Here is an 18120-nt window from a genome sequence, read left to right as displayed (position 1 = left end):
TTTTTTATTATTTATTTCATTCTTGCTGCTTTTGACGTCACTCCACCTTTGCTGTCATTGTGTCAGTTTGAAGAACTAGCATACCTGTGGATGGAGAGCCAGAAGTTGGGGGGGAACTATAGTCGACATCGGGCGCAGACAGAGAAGCACGTGGTGCTGTGTGTCAGCTCGCTGAAGATAGACCTGTTGATGGATTTCCTCAACGAGTTCTACGCTCATCCCAGATTACAGGTACAATGAAAAGACCAAATGATATGTTAATATGCTGCTATTTTGCTTATTTCCACTGTTTCCACTATATCTTCTATATTTCTATTGCATGCTTTAATCATGAGCATGAGACATGAGACCGGTTGTGTAATTAGCTAAGTCAGTAGTACACAGTGACTATTCAATATAAAATAAGGCAAAACCTTTCAACTTGCCAGCCTAAGAATCAGCTGATTTTTCGCTCAGCCCGTGGAAGGACAGATGAACTGTATGTATTGTTTTCATAAGTCAGAGGAATCACTACTCCTCCTGCAGTATTTGGTAGAACTTAGTGAAACCTCCGTGCAATGATATCCTAATAGGTCTTCACCTAAACTGTGCTCAAGGTCATATTTGTCATTCTCAGTGGATTTTAATTGTTATTAATTGGTCCAGTACAGCTGACCAATGACAAGAAAACTTCACTGTCACTGTACTTCACACATACAGCACAACACAGTAACACAATAAGCTGTGCACTTTGATGAATATTGAGCTGGATAAGCTACCATGCCACTAAGATACTGGTTTATATTATAACTTTTTATATTATAATATTTTTGTACTTTATTGGATGTTTTACTGTGAAAAAGTTGCAGCTTTTTTGTTTTATATCATTTTTTTCCCTCAACATTTGGTATCAAGAAAAAAAGAGCACTTTGCCTGTGGATCTTGACATTGGAATGGGTGTAAAGTTGATTTGGTTGCAGTTGTCAGAGCTAAAATGTGTTCATCAGTCATGAAAAATGTATGTTACTTTCTCCTGTACCAATGAATTTATGAGGGTTTAAAAATACTGGGGGAAAAAATCAAAGGTCAGCTCATGCCTGTGTACTTCAAGGGGCTGTAACTCTTTGTAGGATGAAGGTAAATGTTTTGCATGGCTTTATTATATATACACTTTGGACTGACTGACTCACTTTTTATAGATTTATCCAGGGTTTTTGTATTTCATGTTTGTTTTGGGGTTTTTTTGTAGATTTTAATTTTCTTGTTTTTTTCTCTCTTTCTCTAGGACTATTATGTGGTGATTTTGTGCCCGACAGAGATAGACATTCAAGTTCGTCGAATTCTCCAGATCCCCCTGTGGTCCCAGAGGGTTATCTACTTGCAAGGATCTGCTCTCAAAGACCAGGACCTGATGAGGGCCAAGTGAGTAAACGCATAACATGCACATATTAAGACCAACACCTAAAAACAAAGCTCTTGTGCGTTATCTTTCTGAAAGGTTCAGATTTCAGTAGAGCTGAATCTGATTGGTTTTATTCTTTTTATTTTCTGGATACGACTTGGAATGTAATTTAAAGTGTTGCTTCTCAACTGGCAATGCAAAGCCATTGAAGTGCAGTTAGAGGGTGAGATACTTACAAATCAGCTTGGCTGGCCTCTGCTTTCACTTCAGTGTAATGCAGTTTTACTCCACATCGATCATCTCCTCACTTCAAAGAGCAAACTCTGCACAGAAGCAGCGAGAGAGATTGTGACCTGTCAGTTTTGTTTTCGTCAATCAAACCCATTACTGCACAACCGCGGCATTCGTATCTCGTAGCTCGGCTGCAGATGTTGAATTACAGCCCTATATCCTTTTCTTTGAAAAGTCTTAAGTTTGTCCAGAAGTTCACTCCTCTTTTCCAAGATGCCCTCTTTAATGTGCAGCTGTTCAGGTGCTGTGTCATTTCATATGCACCGATATGTGACCACACAGCCAGCTTACCTTCAAATGACTAACCTCTATCGAGAACATGCAGAGGGTTAGTGTGACAGAAGAGGATGCTAGGAAGGGTGAGGTGGAAGCAGATAAAAAAAAGGAAGAAGCAGCTCCTGTGTTGCAAGCACTGCATTCTGATACGGTAGTGTTTTCAGAGATCAATTGGGCTTTTAACCTTTTGAGCCTTTGTAATGGCATATTAACGCTCATCTATGCCTGGCTTTAATTTAATGCACTGATCTGTTAAAATGAGGTGTTTCACACCTGGTTGAATGACCTCTTTCCTGCCTTTCTATCTCTCTTTTGTGTGTCTCTTCCAATCTGTCAGGATGGACGATGCTGAGGCCTGCTTCATCCTGAGCAGCAGGAACGAAGTCGACCGAACGGCAGCTGTGAGTCTCATCCTAAACTGTGTCATGATAATGATTATTTCAAATAAGCAGTTTCCCTTTACACCCTATTTCCCTTTGATATTTGCCAGGGAAGTTGTAGATGAAAATGAGCCACTGGACAAGTGAAATAACACAATTTTGCTCCCTCACAGGATCACCAGACTATTTTGAGGGCATGGGCTGCAAAAGACTTTGCTCCAAACTGCCCTCTCTACGTACAGATTCTCAAACCAGAAAATAAATTTCATGTTAAGTTTGCTGGTGAGTGTGCAAAGAATTCATAGCTTCTGAAAAACAGTAATTTGGCATGTTGTTGAGACACAGGCCAGACTTTTTCTTAATTTTGCAATTATTCCTTTTCAATTAGATCATGTAGTTTGTGAAGAGGAGTTCAAGTACGCTATGTTGGCACTCAACTGTGTGTGTCCAGCCACGTCCACTTTAATTACGCTGTTGGTTCACACCTCCAGAGGACAGTGAGTATCCGCCAACATTTATTTGCAGTTATTATTCTTTCCCCTTTTCATTTTTTTCATTTTTTTTTTTTACAATTTTTTAAAAATACATTTAATTTACTTATTAGTGCAGCACGATGATGCAGTGGTTAGCACTGCTGCCTGATTATTTTGGGAAACCTGTTATTAGACTAGATTTTCCAGTCCTGCAAACAGGAGGACGTTTTTGGTTCCTTTGGATAAAGTCTAATTTCAACACCTGCTTCTTTTCATTTTCCTACACTAAACCAACCATATTTGGTATTTTTCCAGTAAGTATGTGTTACTGTAACATAAATTACCCGGATAAAGTAACAATTATTTGGCAGTTAAACTAAATCTGCATGTATGGGTAGTATTATACTTAAGGAAACAAGTAATGGAAGCCCTGTGTAGTTTTTTTAAGTGTCTGTGAGTTCTGTAATTGCTCTAGAAGACATAGTTTGTTGTAGCCTGTGGACATTGTTTTTGGATTTCAAGCTAATAAGACCTATAAAAACCATATTTTTACTCCTTAAGAATTTACTCAACAAATGTCTGTGTTTCTGCCTACATAGCAACTCAGCTTCTCTGAAAGGTTTCTATTCAGTAAAATTTCTAATCTTCGCTTTGACTAAAGAGTTGAATATTTGTGGAGAGATTAAATCTCTCTTTGGGATTAATTTGAGAGGAGGATGACTGTGTGTTCTGCACACAGTCTTTACAGTTACACAGACTGCACTCGGTACAATCTCACTACTCTACTGTCACCGCTGCCTCGACTTGTCACTGTCGAGTCAGTGAACATTACACTTTTTTCTTGTCAGGCCATAAATCTGGCTGTTTTTTTTTTTTTTTCACATTCTGTTCAGTCCGCAGGAGACACACATCCATTTTCATTTCCATTATGGAAACTGGCCCCAGTTTGTGCCTTAGACAAGATGACAGAAGACTTAATTTGTGCCAGGTTTCAAATATAATTATGATGTACACAATCTGTCTTACATCAATGACCCTAAAGCCTGTTGTGTCCTGATATTGTTTGTGACTAGAGTTGAGGAGGCTGGAGAAAACAGGGTCAGAAAAGGTCATGAAAGGTTTGATTTATCAGTACCGAGAGACAAATAAAGTGCAATTTGATTTAAATGTCTTCTTTCTCTGACATTCAAATTGGTTCTGCGCCAGAGTTTAAGATCACAGTCTAAAATATAGTAAGAATGTAGCATGTAGCAAAAAGACTATGGGACACGAAACATCAGAATGAATTGTTCTGTTAATACAAATTCAGGGAGGGGCAGTTATCACCGGAGCAGTGGCAGAGGACATATGGACGCTGCTCTGGAAACGAGGTCTACCACATCCGCTTGTGTGACAGCAAGTTTTTTGGGGAGTACGACGGAAAGAGTTTCACCTATGCTTCCTTCCACGCCCACAAGAAGTTAGTACATTTTCTTCTAGCTCAGTAGAGTAAGATCCTTTCACATTAGAGTAACATCTCTGAGAGCAAAAACCATGTTTGTGTCATTTTGATTTCAATCGTCAGGTATGGCGTGTGTTTGATTGGAGTTAAAAGAGAGGACAACAAAAGCATCCTCCTGAACCCCGGACCTCGCCACATCATGGCTGCCACCGATACCTGCTACTACATCAACATCACCAAGGAAGAGAACTCTGCTTTCATCTTCAAGCAAGAGGAGAAGCACAAGGGCCTGCCTGTCTCCGGGCTCTATGACGCCCCCTCAAGGCTACCTGTGCACAGCATCATCGCCAGCATGGGTAAGACTGAAAGCCACAGGCAGGAATAAATGATGTTTACAAAAAGCGCAGCTGATAAAGAAAGCAGAGAAAATAGGAAGATGGGAGGGTTCTGTTTGTGTGCTTACTAGGCTCACTATCTGATGGCTGAAACGGTTTCCATAGAAGAAGAGAAAATGGATGCTTTGTTGGTGGTTTACTCTAAATTGCACTCACACTGGGCCTTTCTGAATGCTTAGGGCTGCCTTGCTGATGCTTTATGCTTTCACTGACTGTTAAGCATGATTTTTTTTTTTTTACTTTGTTGGCTGACATTGTTGTGTTGTGCTTTTTTTTTAACCTGTGAAAGTTGATCAGGCCACTTCATTTGGTAAGTTTGTGCATGAGGCATCAATTTTCTATTATTCACACATTTTATTTGGAATCATTTGCACAATAACACCTCACACTTAGCCTAAAAATGTTTCAACAGAATGATATATGTATAGTACATATATCAAATCTGATATTGTGCATATATCTTTGCCACATATCTTGTACAACTCTGTATCCAAATAAGTTAGGGTGCTTTAAGTAACAACACTCTGCAAATATTAGCCTTTTTTTAATTGATCAATTTGTTCTCTTTGTACATTTTTTAATAAACACGAGCTTTGAATAACGCTAATGCCAATATTTGCATTCTGTTTTAATCACCTTTCTTCGTCACAGCATCCTAACTAGTTGGAAACAATTGTGCTTGATATAACTGATCTATCTATTTTTCATATTTATGATATGATGTATATCATACATCATAGGGATATATTTACTGACAGATATGCTAAGTCATTACTATATGCATGCTTTTCATGGTAGATGGTAGCTTTGTGCTTCAGAAAGCAATACATTTTCTCCTCAAGGTCAAACTTCTGAGACTCAAGAGAGTAGTAGGAATATTACAGGCCAAGATAATGAAAAGTCTCAATATATACATAAAGCTATTTCTATATAGCTTTACAGTTGTGATAATATAACCCAACATGATTTCCAGGCACCGTAGCCATTGACCTGCAGCATCCCGATCCTCCTGAGGAAACCGGCAAACTTGCCCTCCCAACAGAGAATGGAGCTGGAAGCCGCCGACCGAGCATCGCCCCCGTTCTGGAAATCGCTGACTCCTCCTCCATCCTGCCCTGCGACCTCCTCAGTGACCAGTCAGAGGATGAGACCAACCAATCAGATGAGGAAGGCTCTGTAGGTTCAGAGTAAGTTTTTTTTTTTAAACTGAAATGTGCCCGTGGTATCCTTTGCTCTGTGCTTGATTGATCTCACCTCCCCTTCTCTTCTTTGTCTCTCAGCTGTTGTAGGATCAAAGATGGATGAGTTTGAAATAGGCATGTAATCAGTGTGTCGTGATGCTATTAGATGTGAAGTACTAGTGATGAATGTGTACAATCATGTCAGTGAGGATAGCACTTTTTCTCAAGTGAGGTTCTTGTATGGTGTCCCTGTATTGATTGCTGCTCTTAGCGCTCATTTATCAGTTAGCCAGGCAGAGTCACCCTGAAAGGGTTTTAGCACGTCAGATGTAGGCCAAGGCCCATGTGCTTTATTTTCTCCGTCTATGCGGTTTCTTAAAAGTGAGATAAGTTCAGGATAGATTAGGTACTGATCCCTCAGCCCATGAAAACCAACAGCTGTTAGACCCAGACAATGGTGAGTTTCATAAAGGTGGACCTAACATGGTCCTTCTGACCTGTGTGCCTCCATTACTGCACCCGTTGACGCTTCAGTAGTTTTTCTTTTTTAAGAGTTGTCAGTGCCGCATAGAAGAAAATTCAAGGTCCCACAGTGCCATCGTGTGGTGATCAGTAGGTTTACATCTATGATCAGCTGGAATTTCTTTTATTGGCAAACTAGAGGGCATCGTGAAACTCATTAGGATAATTGCAGCTGACCCATTACAAATCAAGGAGCACAGAACCAAACGGACACACAATCAAGACTTGATTAAAAATAAATAAACTTTGTAATGGAATTAGTCCTTCAGGCTTATAAACATCTGTAATTATAGTAAAGCAGCTGCAGAATCTAATAACAAACTGAAAAGAAGAAACATTAAACTGGTGATAATTCACTTAGTTTATATCATAAAGTAGTGATGAAAGAAGGAAGAGGGAGTTGGTGATGCTTACAGAAATTTTGTAACAGTAGAAGCCTCTTCAGAATCTCCTTAAATAAAGTTAAAAATTAACAGTCGCATAATATCCTAAAATATGTCACCGCTGATATTTGCCTGATATTTCTTTAAAGCTTTAAAGGTGAGTTCTTTGAGTGTTTAAGTGTTTTTTTCTGTTTCTTTTCCACAAGCTTTGTGAAGGGCTATCCCCCCAACTCACCCTACATCGGCAGCTCTCCAACCCTGTGCCACCTCCTACCACAGAAAGCTCCGTTCTGCTGCCTTCGCCTCGACAAGGTAAGACTCAATGAAAACTCACAGTACAAAATCAACGCTTTTTTTAAACATCTGTTTTATCGTCGTGGTAAGTAACTGCCCTGTGGTTTGTTTCCTAAGCGCACAGGAATACTAGACCTTGACTAAATTTCTGTTGAATTGTCTGTCTCCATCCAGGGCTGCACACATAACAGCTTCGAGGATGCCAAGGCATACGGCTTCAAGAATAAGCTGATTATAGTGTCTGCAGAGACGGCCGGAAATGGTCTCTACAACTTCATCGTCCCTCTGCGGGCTTATTATCGGCCCAGAAAAGAACTCAACCCCATAGTGCTGCTACTGGACTACCCGTAAGACTGTTCAGTCTAACATCCAACACATCCAGACCAGCGTTTATTAGATTTCCTGACAGTGATGCGAAAGCCTAAAGCTTTTCAATATCACAAGAATTTGAGAGTCTTATAAAACTTGTTTTTTTGTGTGCTTTTTAAGAATAGTTGATGATGATATAACCAATGAAGGAGGCCCTCTCTTTGTTACATGGATGTCAGTGTTACTGCACAGTGTTGATGAGACTGGTTTATCATTATTGCGGTGCATGGACTTCTCTATAGGATCATTATTTTAGCAGTTTCAGATGTTACAGGCAGCAGATTATGGTGCAGGCATGAAAATGACAGCAATATAATATCTCTATAAGGGCTTGCTTATTATACCTGGAAGGATATACTTGTTAACCTAGCCCCAACATTGAGAAAAAGCTGTGTACTGTATATGATTAAGTTCACCAAACAGAGAACTGGAGTGAATTTCAGGATTTACAAAAAAAATTATGTTTGCAATTTAAGAAATTCAGTCAATCAGTGGATGACAAAAGATGAAATTATATATATATTTTTTTATCTCTGTTTCTTTTTTCTCTGCATTATTCATAGACGTCTGCAGTGTTTGTATGTTAGGGCATGTATATTTTTGTGCATGCATGTTGCAGTGGTCCATTTTTTCTGCTCTAACCCACTGCGGGCTTCATTAACTTTGACCTCATTTCTGCAGTTTGCTGAAACAGATGAACGATAAAAACACAGGGCCAGGAAAACAAAGTGGCCCCCTCAGGAATTTAAATGTCAGGCAGTTTTTTATAAATCCTCCAAATGCATTGAACAATTTATTTCTCTCTTAATCCATAATGAATTCAAACAAATCTTTCCTGCCCTCATCAACAGGCAGATTTCAGGAAATTACTTGTACAGTTTCGTAATCTGTCACTGGGGTTTACAAAGATAATTAGTGTGGGATGCTCAATTCATGTTTCCCGTTTCCCGCAGGCCAGACAACCATTTCTTAGAGGCCATTTGCTGCTTTCCAATGGTTTACTTCATGGCCGGCACAATTGATAAGTAAGTGTTTATATTATAAAAGAAAACGCACTCGGTTAATCACCTAGCTTAATGTATGAAATAATTTTTCATCCAGCCAGTAGAAGTACAGCTCCAGGACATCTTGGACATCACAGTTACACAACAACTTAAATGCACTGTAATCTTTAATGGCTCTTGAACACATTTGCTGCTGATTTGATTTTGTGTTTTATAGGCACATTTGAATCAAATGTAGCAGTTTGATTGCAAACTATATAATACATTTTTAAATCATTTTAATCTTTTCTGTGTTACCTGAGGAAGAAGACAAAGATGCTTGTCAGTGACGTTCAAACGTGCATCTTGCAGCTGTTACTTGCAGATTTTTGAGCTGGAACAAAGCAAGCACTCAGTGTTTGACTGAAGCAGGGAAAGCAAGTGGTAGTTAGTTTGAACCTAGTGATTTAAAAACTTCACTAATGTGTAATTAAGCTGTCAAGAAAAAATGGCTTCTTTGCAAACAAAAATGAATGAACAATGTAAAGAGGGAGTCACCATAGCATTATAGTCTAAACATTAACAAAAATAATAGCTTTATGGAGACAACTGTACATTGAAACCTAACTTTTAGTTCTGCAAATATGATTCTTTTAGTTGAGTCATGGAAAAAAAACAAATGGAAAACATGCAGTTGAAGATGTGCTGCGTTTATTCAGTCCCGTAAACCAAAGGCGTGTACTACGAAGCTGGATTTGTAACTCTGGTTTTCAGTTTCATGAAGGTAGTTCACCTCTTACTGGTGTGCATCACCATGGTAACTTATACTGAAGATCTAACCTGCTTCGGGGCAGGTTGTACTCGAGACGAGAGCAACAGGCACGAAAGTCCCGCCAACTGACCAATCAGCTCTCTGGAAAATATTCTTAGAAGCAACTTAAGTTTTTAAATGTTGACTGCAAACAGTTTTACAATAATTATTCTAAAAACTTAAATTTATAAAAAACAGGAGACCTGTTTCTTGAACTTGTATCAAATTGTTTATAACCACATTCGACTTCTGTTTTTAGATTTCTTTCTTTTCATTAATCGCCATGTTGCCGCAGCTAAAAGAATAAAAACTCAAACTTTACTATGCACATCTACATATTATTTAATGAAATAACAGTAAGAATCTCAGCTTCCTCCATGTCTTAAAGTGCTGACTATGTAATGCTGCTTACAGTCAGCATTTTTGTTGGTTTTGCTTTCTGGGTTTATGGCTAGACTTTATTAATATACTTACCATCACTAAAAGCATATTTGTAGAAGCACGTTTCTTACTAAACTACTCAATAGTGTTTTCCCGTTAGATGCTCACACCACTAATTTGTCTGCTGCAGCTGTGTTGCTTTCAGCCAGCATTGTGTGTTTAACCTCCAAAATTACCAGTAGACTCGTCCATCAGACGGTCAGGCCTGTCAGATGCTGCCAGTGCCGGTCGTCTCATGTAAACATACGAATAACTAGATGGTTAAACCCCAGTTTAATCTATCGAGTTGATAAAACCTTTCATGCAACTACTTTGTCTAGTTCTTGATGTTAGATGTAGGGTAAGCCAGACAACAGAAATATATCCTGGGTATGTTGAATGTGCTTGGTAGTGCACGTCAATTCTGACAAAAAATAAATATATTTAGTAACCACTAACCTCTATCTAAAACTTGTTTTTGCAGTCCAGCTCATTATAATTTATTCATGCATAAAAATCCACTTAGTAAACTCCTCACCTTCTTGGTCGATGCAGATTTGGACATCATAAATCCAATTTCTGTCTAAAAGAGGCAACATTAAAATGTTTAAAATGAGAGAAATGTGCCATAAAAAAATCAGCTCAATTTGAATTTGATGGGAGCAACACATCTCAAAAATGTTGGAACAGGGCCGTGTTTACCTCTATGTTGCATCTGCTCAGTCTGTAAAACTCTATGTAACTCTGTGTAGCCTGTAAAACCTGTATGTAACATTCTGCATTGATAGTGGCATTAAAGATATGCATGCTGACAATTGCATGTGCACTAATGTGCACCACACTACATAGAGACGTGCATATTTTTGAATGGAGCTCTGATAACAAGCAGAATGGTCCCTCTGCTCTTTAGTTCAGAGGACGCAGCATCCATGTTTGCATCACAGAGGTTTAACCTGGTGAACTATTTTAACAGACAAAGATTTCTGGAAGTGTTCCTGAGGCCATGCAGGCATCTCCATGACAGCCGCCTGAGGGTCCGAAGACCACGAACATCCATTATTAATTTTTGCTGTTTTGATGATGTTATGTACTGTAGATGATGAGATATTCACAGGAACATATTGAGAAACATTATTATGAAATATTTCCTAAATTTATAAGCACTGTTTTTTGCAGATTAGTGAACCTCTACCCTTTACTATTCCACAATGCTCTTTTTTAAAAATATATATCAAATCATGTTACCGATCTGTTGCCAGTTAACCTAATTAGTTGCAAAATGTTCTTCCAGCTGTTTCTCTCATTCACACTTTTTTGAAAGGTGTTGCTTTCTTCAAATTCAAACTTGACTAATATTTTTCATGAAATAGGAAAATGTCTCAGTTCACACATTTGTTTTATATGTTTTATATATTCTTTAGTGAATACAATGTGGGTTTATCAGATTTGCAAGTCATTGAATTCTGTTTTTAAATTTTACATGATTCCAACTTTTTTGGAGTTGGGGTTGTATTTACTATATTACTCTTATATTTACCGTTTTCTAACATGTCATAACCTATTAATCACTGCTGCTTTCTGAATGGGACAGCTTGGACAACCTGCTGCAGTGTGGTATCATCTATGCTGACAACTTGGTCGTTGTGGACAAGGAGAGCACTATGAGTGCTGAGGAAGACTACATGGCAGATGCCAAGACCATCGTCAATGTCCAGACAATGTTCAGGTAACATAGAGCGTGCTTTAAAAACTCAAAGGTGTCCTCCCACCAGTCTCAATTGTTCTCACTCCCCCACTCATCTTATTGATCCAGGAACAAGTTCATTAAGTTCATCTCAGCTTCTCTCCTCTTTGTGCGCTTGGCCTCTGTCTTTCTCACTTTGCAGAGAAAAAGGTTCATGATTTTATGTATTTTGTGCCTCTGTTGGGGAAGAGGTGTCATGCTTGTTGATTACTGTACTAAAGCATTTTTCACAGAGACAGCTGTCGTTGAGAACATGTTGGAGTTCTCGTTAGCTCTTGTTAACATGCCCACGTCTAACAAAACCAGAGTACGGCAATCGCACTTAACACAGTGAATTTTGGGGAGTCTAATGTTTTTGACCACAGTATAGATCGCCTTGTGCGAGCTCACCCTTGTTATGTATGAGTCAAGATTCTGGTTTTGGCCCAAGTGTGCACCAGATTCACTTAATTAATGTCTTCGTCTGTTCTTACTGCAAAGCCAAAGAGCAAATATAAGCTTTTAGAGGGGGTTTACAGAAAGGCAGAGCTCATCTCAAAGACAAACTACAGCTGCCAAAGCTGTGAAACTGCTCATTTATTTAGCAACTAAAATTAAAAGCATTTATCACTGCCACACCATGTCTCTCTCAACACAAAGCATTTTGTCTTTCCACTGACATCCCTCTCACTTTATTTCCTCCACACTCAGGTTGTTCCCCAGTCTCAGCATCATCACTGAGCTCACGCATCCATCCAACATGAGGTTCATGCAGTTCAGAGCCAAGGACTGCTACTCACTCGCACTCTCCAAACTGGAAAAGGTGAGTGTTTCGTGTTCAGTGTCTTTGACTTAGATCGTTTTATTTTCTGGACAATCGAAAAATATCTTAGTATCCCAAAGAGAAGTGTAAGCACTTTGGGTTGTGCATTATAACTTGCAGCCTATGAAGTCTTCTTTTTTTTTTTTCTTTTTTTACCTTTTTGCACTGTATAAACTCATCTGGCCAATTTTTGTGTACACTTTGCTAGTTTTAAGTTGGACCCAATTTGCTTTCAGAACTGCTGTAATTCTTCGTGGCATAGATTCACACAGCTGCTACAGATTTGGCTGCACATCCATGATGACAATTTCCTGTTCTACCACATCCCAAAGGTGCTGTATTGGATTGAGATCTGGTGGCTGTGGAAGTCATTTGAGTACAGTGAAGTCTTTGCCTTGTTTGAGATAATTTGAGCTTTGTGACATGGTGTGTCCATGTTCTGGAAGCAACTGTCAGAACATGGTTACGCTGTGGTCATAAAGGGATGGGCATGGTCAGCAACGATACAGCAGGCTATGGCTTTTAAATGATGCTCAGCTGGTACTAAAGTGCCAAAGTGTCCCAAAAAATATCCTTCACACCATTATACCACCACACCAGTCTGATATGATATGCAAAGCAGGTGGATCTATGCATTTATGTTCTTTACACCAATTTTCTGAGCACACCATCACCATTGCAACAGAAAACCAGACTAATCAGACCAGGCAGTGTTTTTTTCAATATGCTTTTTTTGGTTTAGCTTCACCACAAATCTGTTCTTAACTGTCGATAGGGGCACAAGGTGCTGCTGTAGCCCATCATCTTCACATTTTGTTGTGTTGTGCATTCAGAGAAGCTTTTCTGCATACCTTGGTTGTAACAACTGGTCATTTGAGTTACTGTTACTGTTGCCTTCCTATGAAGCAGCGTGGCCATCCTCCTCTGAATTTTGGTATCAATGAGCCATTTTTCTCTTTTTCAGATTATTCTATATAAACCCTAGAGATGGTTGTGCAGGAAAATCCCAGTAGATCAGCAGTTTCTGAAATATTCAGACCAAACTATCTGGTAGCAATACCCACACCACATTTAAAGTCACCTTTCTTCCCCATTCTGCTGCTCAGTTTGAATTTTAGCAGGTCTCTTGACCATGTCTACATGCCTAAAATCACTGAGTGTTGCTGCTTCAATCAGCCGAATAGATTTTTGTGTTAACAGTTAGTTTAACAGCTGTACTAAACAACATGGTCGGGTGAGTTTATATGACATTTAAAGAGTTAGCTTACTTTCCAGGAAATCAAATAAACCCATTAATAATTTTTGTCACACTTCAGGCCTCTTGTGAATGAATGCATTTGTTTAATGCAGTTAAATCATCATTACTAACAGATAAAGCTTGTATGTATCCCCACTCTTTCTTAAATCTTTTTTTGGCTCCTTTTTTTTGTTTGTATTTTGTTTTTTGCTTCCAGATAGAGCGTGATAAGGGCTCCAACCTGGCTTTCATGTTCCGGCTGCCGTTTGCTGCAGGCAGAGTGTTCAGTATCAGCATGCTGGATACACTACTTTACCAGGTGGGATAACAGACTTTGAACTAGTTCGTTATGAAATAGTTAAATATAGACCTGTCTGTCAGCGATTTCATCCTTAGAATTTGTGCTGCACTAGTTCCTCTGTCTGAAAGTTGTGTCTAAAAAGGTAACGGCTGTTACATCAGTATTTCCTAGTAAGGTGCAGTTTATTGTCTAAAGTAAATGTGGGGTTTTTTTTACGTGTTTAAGCCTCAAATGAATATCCTACAAAAGAACATTTGTGCCATTAAATATTAATGAGCATAATGCACAGGATAAAATAATTTATTGCAGGTGTTATAAAGAAAACTTCCCCTCAGAGCAATTGCAAAATGTGTTTGCGAAAGCTTTTAAACTTATTTTTTTAAACCACAGTCATTTGTCAAGGACTACATGATTGCCATCATCAGGCTTCTCCTTGGTCTGGACACCACGCCTGGTTCTGGGTACCTATGTGCTGTATGTGGAAATTTACTTTTGCATCTTACCAAGTGATTTGTGCATTTTAGTAATTTCATCTGTGATGTGCAGCAACTTTATCGTCAATCTCTCACTTCAGATGAAGATCACAGAGGAGGACCTGTGGATCAGGACCTACGGCAGACTCTTCCAGAAACTTTGCTCCTCCAGCGCTGAGATTCCCATCGGGATCTACCGGACCGAGTCGCATATGTTCTCAACCTCAGAGGCAAGTTCACTTTGATCAGATACTCAGTATCTGAGTCCTGGTCTTGGATTTGGTGTCAGCTTTTGCCTGTGGTTTGAATTCAGCTACCATCTATTAATCATTCCCTCCTTTAGTTTTTGCTTGAGTCCTTCTCCTTTGATACTCTTGCTTATTCTTCAGCTTGTATGTCCTATTCCCTAAATTGCCTTTCCTTTGTTTGAGGCTGCACATTTACCATTCATTTCTTAATACAGATACATTCCAGCTGACAGAAATTCATGTCAAGCAATGAAATTAGATTTATATTTTTGACTGACTCTCACATACTGCTATTAATACAGTTATAAATAAATAAAATATTAAATACAGCATATGTAAGCTTCCATATGCTGATGTTTAAGGCTTCGAACATTTGTTTGCTCTGAATGCCCTCATCTTTCATTGCATCTCTTTTTGTTTGGATGTCTGTCTGTCCTTGTATTCCAGTGCAGGGACAGTAATGCACAGGTAAGGTCCAAACAGGCTTGATTCTGTTTATTACGTCAGCTGACTCCTTTTTGCTTAAAGCAGGCAAAGTAAAAAAAAACAAAAAACCTTACTGGTATTTTTTTTTTTTAATATCAAAAGTTTGTTTGCTTCTTATTCTTATAGTGCACGCTTTCCTCACAGAATCCAGCATTCACATTTCCATCTTACCATTCCAGTCTCAGGTGTCCATCAACGTGGAGCAGGGTGAGGAGCACCGTGATCGTGGAGGATCCTGGAAGGAGAAGACGGGCTACAGAAACTCCACCACGAGTGACCAATCGGAGCACCCGCTGCTAAGGAAGAAGAGCATGCAGTGGGCTCGGCGGCTGAGCAGGAAGAACGTCAAACCGTCGACCAGAGCGGAGCGCATCTCACAGCAGAGACTGAATCTGTATCGGCGCTCCGAGCGGCAGGAGCTGTCCGAGCTGGTCAAGAATCGCATGAAGCACCTGGGCCTCCCCACTGTGGGATACGGTGAGTGGAACAGCTGATGTTATGATATATGAGGATATATTGATGCTTTAGGTTGAAAGATATTACTCAGTATAGCTTATTGTATAGGACTAGATACAGTTCAGCTGCTCTTATCAGTTATTTTAATTAATGATTGTATTTCTTTGTATTTAATTTGTAAATATTAGTCATAATGTCCCAGAAAATGAATAATAATGCTAATTATAATGTTTGTTGCAGATTGGAGTCTCAGTTCTGTAAACATGACTTTGAGGTCACAGAAGCTTTGGATGCAGAAATCCTGTAACTGGTTGAGTTAAATCGCAGTGAGTGAAGCCTAAGAAAAGTCAAAGAAGGAAACCTTTAGTTCAGAAGTCACAGACATTCAAGTCCACACAGCATAGTAGTGTGAATCCAGCTATAAAGATCTGATTAAAGTCATATAAACTGAAAGCCCAATTTCTGAGAGAGGGTTTTTTGAAGGGTGCGGTATGTAAGCATCTTATTCTAAAAGGATGCTACTAGCCAGCTAACCCTGTCCATCTCGTCTCCCAGTTTCTGCTAGCTGCTCAGGTGTGGTGGTTCTTGATGTCATTAAGTGGCTGCTCATAGTCCTTGTTGCTAAGAACTGGGGGACCTGAACCCTGTGGATAACTGATTTATGATGTTGCCACAAAAGCACCCTGGCTATTTGGCACAAGAGACTAATCAGGCCAGGCCTGTGCTCTTATTATTCAAAATATTTATAGCCCCCTGAGAACCAGCCTATTCATTTATGTCCTCTGTAATGGATGTTTGTTTTGGCGTCTATATCTTTTGACTTATTTGAGCTACTTACGACGCTTTTTCTAGTAGTGAAAATGGTGAAAATGTCACCCCAGATGGATCTCTTTAGGCTGCTTGTTTTTTAATGATCCAAAAACCAAAGATTATACTACAGAGAATTTTAGAAGCTGGGACAGGCTAAAGATTTTATTTTTGTATTGTTCCTGAACACTGTAATCTGCTCAGATCAAGAATAGCATGTGACTGATTTCATGCCACAGGCAGTTACACATACAGTGCCTTTGTTATCACTGCCTTATGTGAGGAACTCCCATGAGTTCCTTGATTAAACACGGGTACCATTACTACATACAGCTGCAGAATGAGTTCTTGCATTTGTTTGAGAACACTTGTTGCCTTTCCTCAGTTGCCTACTCTGTTACCACCTGTTGGTTTTACTGGGCTTTGCTCTGATGCGTAATAATAATGATATTGACCATCTCAAAGTCTCAAAGTCACATATCTATGCACCACCACAAATTTCATTGTCACTGTGTTATCAGTTTAAATCGAGATATAATAAACTGGCCCTGTTAGCCTTAATAAGATTGCACGTACTGAATCAATGGGCCGTAGCATCAGCTGCAAAAGTACTTTCTGAGCCTGGTGGTGAAGTATATTCATGAGCTTAAATTTTAGAAGCAAGGACACTCTAGAGTCTGATAAGTTCAGGTTTCAGGATCAAGTTCATGAGATTCTTTTGCTTCACTAATTGATGCTTCTCTCAGCTGGTTAAATTATTTCTGCAGTGCAAGCAGCTGTGTTTGAGAAAGTTATTTAACCCTCCGATCTGTATTCCAGTCATTTTTGTTTTCTTTTACCTCATCTCATTTCCCATGAACACATAGTAATGTGAGGCTTGTTAGTACAGATCATCGACATCGCACTGCATCGTCACTGACCTTCAGAAAACCTCATTTTCTCACATCACTTTCACACCCATCAAACTCCTCTTCCGTGTGTCATAACTCAGACGCACACCACCTCGCAGTCATGATCATACCATCATGTGGATGTGAACACATCACGCATGAGGATGCAGGAGCACGAACCTCGTCTCAGTTGCATTCAAGACTGCAATTACAGAGTGAAATTGCCTGCATTCTTTTCAGTTCACTTTTTCTTTCGTTTTTGCCTCCTCCCAGCTTCACGGCTCAAAACAAAAAAGCAGAATCATGCTCCAGATGTGTTGTAATGTGTCAATTAAATACGTTTCAGGAAGAACTCCTGAAGTTCAAGATCTTCTAAAGAACCATGAATGTCAGTGAGGATTTCTGCAGCAGGATGTGACAGATTAATAATTTGGAAGTGATTCTGTGCACACACTGATGCATGGCCTCTTTGCATTGCTCTCACACTTTTAAGAGTTTTTTTGATTGTTGTTTTCTTTTTTTTGAATCTGCAGATGCTTTTGCTGCCTGCCTGATATTTTTTTTGTTTCTTGTTCTTGTTTTTTTTTTAACCTCCTTTCTCTGCCTCTTCTGTCTTCCTTCCCCTTTTGGCTTGTAGAGGATGTTTCTAATCTCACTGCGAGCGATGTCATGAATCGAGTAAATCTAGGATATTTGCAAGGTAATTTGTGTGCTGTTTATAACTCATTTGCAACATGTGAGTGATTACGTCCACCTTGTGGAGAAAGGAATTTGTCCTTTCGCCAGCATCCAATGAAGAATAGCATTTGCCCACCAAAAAGAATGCTTAACTGTAGATGTTATCTTATCTCTTTAGTTATATAATCTGTTTTATTTGACGTATAACTTGAGTACAAATGAATACATTAGGACGTTGAAGTTAACAGTGACTGCCGTTGCTTAGAGTTGCAGGCCATTTCAGAGCACCCGTATTCAGAGGGGACCAGGCTGTCAGGTTAGCTGGTTGATCACAGTACTGCAACTTTACTGCATGAGTGTGAGTGTGCGTGTGTTTTTTATGTGAGTGTGTCCCCTGC

The 18120-nt window shown here is 39.3% G+C and overlaps 1 protein-coding gene across 1 annotated transcript in view; it reads left to right on the top strand.

The window, feature by feature from the left end:
* The window catches only part of kcnt1b (potassium sodium-activated channel subfamily T member 1b), an 80438-nt gene that overhangs the window by 51991 nt on the left and 10327 nt on the right, over nucleotides 1-18120 (top strand). The window contains exons 15-34 of the mRNA XM_080893629.1: nucleotides 67-231; nucleotides 1265-1401; nucleotides 2286-2349; nucleotides 2502-2610; nucleotides 2717-2825; nucleotides 4111-4260; nucleotides 4366-4598; nucleotides 4927-4947; nucleotides 5611-5824; nucleotides 6930-7035; nucleotides 7192-7364; nucleotides 8340-8411; nucleotides 11192-11326; nucleotides 12035-12146; nucleotides 12383-12478; nucleotides 13601-13702; nucleotides 14075-14158; nucleotides 14259-14387; nucleotides 15071-15368; nucleotides 17682-17744. Coding sequence (XP_080749755.1) covers nucleotides 67-231; nucleotides 1265-1401; nucleotides 2286-2349; nucleotides 2502-2610; nucleotides 2717-2825; nucleotides 4111-4260; nucleotides 4366-4598; nucleotides 4927-4947; nucleotides 5611-5824; nucleotides 6930-7035; nucleotides 7192-7364; nucleotides 8340-8411; nucleotides 11192-11326; nucleotides 12035-12146; nucleotides 12383-12478; nucleotides 13601-13702; nucleotides 14075-14158; nucleotides 14259-14387; nucleotides 15071-15368; nucleotides 17682-17744 — 2572 coding nt within the window. The remainder of the gene's footprint in view (nucleotides 1-66; nucleotides 232-1264; nucleotides 1402-2285; nucleotides 2350-2501; nucleotides 2611-2716; nucleotides 2826-4110; nucleotides 4261-4365; nucleotides 4599-4926; nucleotides 4948-5610; nucleotides 5825-6929; nucleotides 7036-7191; nucleotides 7365-8339; nucleotides 8412-11191; nucleotides 11327-12034; nucleotides 12147-12382; nucleotides 12479-13600; nucleotides 13703-14074; nucleotides 14159-14258; nucleotides 14388-15070; nucleotides 15369-17681; nucleotides 17745-18120) is intronic.

Source organism: Rhamphochromis sp. 'chilingali' (genome assembly GCF_963969265.1).
Source record: "Rhamphochromis sp. 'chilingali' genome assembly, chromosome: 10".
NCBI lineage: Eukaryota > Metazoa > Chordata > Actinopteri > Cichliformes > Cichlidae > Rhamphochromis > Rhamphochromis sp. 'chilingali'.
The sequence above is the reverse complement of the archived record's forward strand: the minus strand, read 5'-3'. Positions and strand labels throughout refer to the sequence as shown.